We start from the raw sequence: 5,511 nt of genomic DNA, 5'->3' as shown, positions 1-5,511 counted from the left end.
CTAACATATTTATTTATTAGAAAATACACTTTATGATTATTTTAATTATTTATGAATACTCCCAGTATCAACAGCGTTCTAAAAAGCCTCTGACCACCCACTTTATCGGGGGTTATCTTGAATATAAAAACCAAGTTGGCATTGGTTACAGGGTAATCATTATTCTATCAATGTCAACCAATCAACGCCACCTGCAGAAATATGTTGCAGATCCAGATATTTGCTGGATTTTTTCAAATGTTTCAAGGATTAATTTACTGCTCTTCTACTTTTTCTTTAACCTTTTTTTTCTAACTGAATGTGCACAATACAAAGGTGTTTTACAGTCAACAAGCCTCAAAAAGGCCGACATCAGACTGAAAAATCATAGGAAGCAGCAACTAGAAACACTGTCAATATAAACTTTGTCCGTGTCACCTGAGCGATGTCTCTCAGTGTCTCCAACAGAGTTTCAGTGTGAGTTCTCATCATCTGCATTTCAGTCTCTTCGTTACCGCTCTGCTCCTGCAGCAGAATGAAGAACAGGGAAATGAAGTGCATGCGTCAGTCAAATAAAGACAGTTAAAGCAGCTTCGCAGCCCACATGACCTCTGACCTCCAGTCTCCTCGTCAGCGCAGCGATCTCCGTTTCTCTCTCTTCCACTTGAGTGTTTAGTCTCTCCTGCTCTCGCATTGAATCTGACAACCTGGTGGACACAACAACACACCGGTCATTATCAGAATCAAGAAAACTACAAAGTAAATCAGTTAAGATTAAGTTTAAATACCAAAAACTGTACACCTTTATTTTTGATATTGACAGTTTGTATCTCCATAATTAACACTTCTAACACCAACACTGTTTTTATCTGCTGCTGTGAAGTCAAACACCTGAGCTGTAAATCACTCTCCATTGTTGCTATGGGAACAATATGGACAATGACACAATGAGTGGGGTTTTTCCACAGTGGCTGAGCTGACAACACACTGACCTGAGACTGAGCTCACTCCTCTCTGTGTCTGTTCTCATCTGAAGAGTCATCATCTCTGCCACTCGCTCCCTCAGCTGCTGCTCCAGCTGGACCCTCAGAGCTTTCTCTCGTTCCAGAGTCAGAACTGTTCCGCCCTCGCGGCCTTGGAGTGTGGCAGAGAGACCTGAGCAGGACACGTGAGCAGAGTGGGAAACCCGGGACAGCTCGTTACGCATTTCTGACAGGTCCCTGAGGTTTGGGAGAAAAAAAGAGTAAAACACAAAAAGTCAAGATGTAGAGTTTCTAGAATACAATAATGTACCATTTCAACAATCTAATTCAAACACCTTTCAGTGGCGTTCCTCACTTCACAGACATGTCTCCTAAATCCGACGACCTGCCGCCAGAGAATCAACAGCCGACTGTGCTCGCTGCTGAAATAACTGTTGAAAGACTGAAAAGAAAAAAAGAAATCAGTGAAGACTTTGAGCAAATGTGTCCTATAATCGAACCCCCAACCCTGGAGGAATATTACAGTACTGTAGACGGTATCCACGAGCTGAATTTTAAATTAATTTCAAATATATACTAGCAAAAATATTTGTAATATTTTTCAAATCGATTCAGTCCTCTCACCTCTTCTTCTCTCCTCCAGTCAGACTCCTTCTGGTCCAGCTCCTCTCTGGCTCTGGTCCAGTCAACAGTCAGCCGGCGGATGTCCTGGCTCAGAGCCTCATTGGCCAAACCTGCCTGCTCCAACTGTTCTCTCAGCATGGAGTTCACTGCAGACAGACTGCTGCTTCTAAAAACACACAACAACATATGACGCACAATGATGCTGCAGATGACAGAGTCATACAACCGATAGGCGGCTACTATTCCTGATCATATTTTTGTGCGCGCACATAATCCGTTTTACCTCTGTTGTTCCTCCTCCAGACGGATCAGGGCATCTTCTAAGCTGCTGCTTGATTCGTCCTGATGGCGACCATTTGATGTTTCACCAAAACCCTGAAATAAATGTTGTAACAACGTCCGTTTGAAGATAAAAGGGCTGCTGCGCAAATATGAATTTTAAAATCCACCTACGTTCGGCCTGTGTTTCTCCAACTCCGACGTCTTCTCCTGCAGCATCTGCTCCAGATCCCCGCACTTCTTTTTGTACTGAAGCACCTAAAGAAGCACAGTTACAAAAGTCTGTAACCTATACACAGGTATTTAAACATATACTTCGTCACATCTATTATCTCACCTTGGCCTGCAGCCTCTGCACCAGCTGCGCCTGCCTCTGCTGACCCTCCTGGTAGGCCGTGAGTTTCCTCTTGTAGGCGGCCTGCTCCTCCTCCAGTCGTCGGCGTAAATCCACATTCTGCTGAGCCAGGCTGCGTGATGAGTCCTGGTCGCCGTCAACTGTGTCAAAACGTAGCGTCTGCTCCAGCTGTGGGTGTTTAGACAATTCAGCAAATTCTACCAGTATGTATCACTGATATACTTTTAATGTATTTTTCAATATATTATTATAAAGTGAACTCTCCTGCATCAAGATCAGGAGCAAATCTTCTCTACAGAAAACACCATGTTGGACCAGAAAAATCATGCATATGTACAATTTAAACTTTTTTCTTTCATATACTTGGTGAATTTTAGTCAAGCTCTACTACGGATTAGTCTACAGTCCCTCACATCCATTTGACAACTGTGTCAGTCTGAGCTTTTAATCAGATACTTCACTGATAAATTAAAGGGCTGAACAGGTTAATTACAACAGCCATAATAATAACAACATTGAACAGTAACACTGCACCACCGCACATCATTTTTAATTCTAAACCATAGAACATTAGTACTGGAGGTAGGCGAGTTACATGCCGTGTGTTTACCAAAACTAACCTGCAATTCCAGCACCTTCTACCTTCAAGGCATAGAGTCTCTAAATGCTTGACATAGTCAAGGTGTGTTAATGCATAACAGGTGTGTTTTGTATTTTTTGTTTCGCAAATGGGCTCAAAAAAGTGAGATTAAAAAGTGGAGTTTTGTTCATGCACTGATTTAATCCTGAAAATGAATCTTGGTTTAATTAAATGGTCTGTTAGTTTTGGATGACAGGGAGATTTCTTTTTGGTAATGATCAATCTAAGATTCTGATAAGTAACCCACCCTCCACCTCCTCTCCTCCCCGTTAAAAACCCTGTTTACGGTCACCGGGGTAACAGGCACCATGGCAACAGTCCACTTCAGGTCATTCCAGCCCAATCACCTGGGAGACCAGCAGATCTCAGACAAAGAAATACCAGGACAACGAGACAAATTGTAAAAGTGCCACAGCAGTTACGTTAGGTATATACAAGGTGAAGGTTTTACTTCTTTTTTTTACTATTTAAACAAAGAATGCAAATGTTTTCTTGGCTCCTAGTTCCTATGTTTTGTAATAAACCAGTTGCTTTTAGTTCATTTTTGGAAAACATTTTTATGCAACTTTCAATCTCACCAATCAGATGAAGGGCAATAAAATACAAGTATCTTTACATGGGTTTATGTGAATGAAAGTTATTGTTTTTTCGGGTCTTGATTGTAACAGAGACAGCAGGAAATGTAAAATGTGTGTAGATAAAAAAAAATTATAGTCAAAAATAGACAGTGGAGGTAGATTATGTATGTCTGCCCATCCAGTCTTCTGTGAAACACTTGTGATAGAATTCCTTCAGCCTTACCCTCTCACTTATGGCACTGTACTTGATGGCCAGCTCATCGCGGTCTGCTCGGCTGTGTGCCAGCAGATCCTCCAACCTGGCCAGTTCTTCCTGCAGCACTCTGTTTTCCTCCTGCAGGGACATGACTGATGACATGGCACCTGCGCATGAGATGAAATAAAAACATCAGACATGAGAAGTCACTAAAAATGGTCAAATGGATGAATGGCTGTAATGAAGACTGGACTGTGAGGCCACTCACTCCCTTCGCTGAGGTTCTTGGTGACAATCTCTCGCACTCGTGCCGGCAGACATGTAGGAGAAGCATCAGGTGAAGGTCCTCTGACTGTCAGCCTCTTCTCCTCAGACAACACACTCTCCTCCAGCGTCTGTGTACGGAACACACGCACATTTAGTCTGTGATTATTTAGACGATACCACAGGAGACAAGACAGCAAAACTGATGGCACTGGGAACGCAACACTTTTCAACGCAACAACCTGAATTTTATTATGCATCATGAAGAGTGTCATTGTTATTTTTTACTGCGGTGACTTAAAAAATACTCACAAGCACAGCTACAGAGCAGTAATGGCAATGGAAACTCCACATGGGTTTTTTTGTGCAAAAGATTTTTCACATTTAGCCAATTTTACATGCAGCCAAAAAACATGTCTGTCCAACTTTGCACACATAATGAAAACTATTAGTAATGTATTTCTAAAGGCCAGTGTGATGTGCTCTTGAAATTATATTTAGGGTCTACTAAGAAGCAAGCGGTCTGGACAGATAGAGTAGTATAAGATGATGGATGGATAGACGAACAGGTCCATGATCTGTTTGCGATGACAGTGAACAGGTGGAGCAAGTAACATTAAGATGGACCGGAGCAGGTGGAGGAACAGCGGCTTCGCCTCACCTGTATCACTGACTCCAGTTTGTCGGAGTCCGGCTCAGAGTTTTCAGCAGCAGCGCTCATCGCGGTGGCAGCTAATGTTTTAAATCCCCAGAGGAAAGGACAGGAATTACCCCCGAGTAAAAAAAACAAGGTCTCCACTGAGGTCAATAACTGAATTATATTTCCTGAGAGCTTCTTATAAAAACAATGAGCTTTCTAGTCGTTTTCCAGGATTATTTACGTCTCTTATCGATAAAGTTTGGTGGCAGCGGAGGCGTATACAGTGTCCCGTCTCCTCCCCCTGCTCCTCTGGCACAGACAGGCACAGATTGAGGACAGAGGGATTAAAGCAGGTTTAACGACGCCTCCTCCTTCTCTTCCTCCACTAATGTCCCACGGAGACTGAAACCTGCAGCCTCTCACAAACCACTGCTACGTAAGTATTAACACCACGTTATGAACAGTCCCTCATTTTGTTCCTTCATTTTGATTGATTAGTTTGACTGTAATACGGGCTATTATTTTTTTTCCCGCCGTAACAATATCACTTTATTGTCCTATTAGCAAAAGTTGCTGCCCGTCCTAGGCTCAGAATTACAACAGACCCAAAAAGCTCTAGAACTACTTTCAAAATAATTTTTTATACATACTTTTATAATCGCAACCCTTCGTCCATACCTTAACTAGAAACCTATTCTACTACATACATACGTATATTTCTAAACACATTTGTAATCTGGAAAAGTAACAGGCATATAATTGGACGTCTATATTTTTTAACCGTAAATTGAATTAACAATGTAAAATTAAGAGGACCCGGAATTGATTGAGGATTAATGCCATGATTAATGCCATGAACTCTAAAAGTTACAAACATGTAATTGATGTTATAAACCAAGAAAGTTAGACTCAACAGAACCAACATGCCACCTCTCCAAGAAACAACTAATATTTATTCAACTGACGAGAGTTT

The 5,511-nt window shown here is 41.8% G+C and overlaps 1 protein-coding gene across 1 annotated transcript in view; it reads right to left on the bottom strand.

Moving 5' to 3' along the window:
- crocc (ciliary rootlet coiled-coil, rootletin) overlaps positions 1 to 5,444 on the bottom strand; it is an 18,480-nt gene extending 13,036 nt beyond the window's left edge. The window contains exons 1-11 of the mRNA XM_025060044.1: positions 4,560 to 5,444; positions 3,903 to 4,029; positions 3,662 to 3,801; positions 2,203 to 2,388; positions 2,040 to 2,123; positions 1,870 to 1,961; positions 1,587 to 1,752; positions 1,298 to 1,404; positions 972 to 1,199; positions 596 to 686; positions 355 to 504 (exon numbers count right to left, since the gene is read on the bottom strand). Coding sequence (XP_024915812.1) covers positions 355 to 504; positions 596 to 686; positions 972 to 1,199; positions 1,298 to 1,404; positions 1,587 to 1,752; positions 1,870 to 1,961; positions 2,040 to 2,123; positions 2,203 to 2,388; positions 3,662 to 3,801; positions 3,903 to 4,029; positions 4,560 to 4,619 — 1,431 coding nt within the window. The 5' untranslated portion in view covers positions 4,620 to 5,444. The remainder of the gene's footprint in view (positions 1 to 354; positions 505 to 595; positions 687 to 971; positions 1,200 to 1,297; positions 1,405 to 1,586; positions 1,753 to 1,869; positions 1,962 to 2,039; positions 2,124 to 2,202; positions 2,389 to 3,661; positions 3,802 to 3,902; positions 4,030 to 4,559) is intronic.
- Positions 5,445 to 5,511: the final 67 nt, after the last annotated feature.

The sequence above is a fragment of the Cynoglossus semilaevis genome, chromosome 11, assembly GCF_000523025.1.
Source record: "Cynoglossus semilaevis isolate Cse_v1.0 chromosome 11, Cse_v1.0, whole genome shotgun sequence".
Classification (NCBI taxonomy): Eukaryota; Metazoa; Chordata; class Actinopteri; order Pleuronectiformes; family Cynoglossidae; genus Cynoglossus; species Cynoglossus semilaevis.
This window is presented reverse-complemented; position numbering and strand designations above follow the sequence as displayed.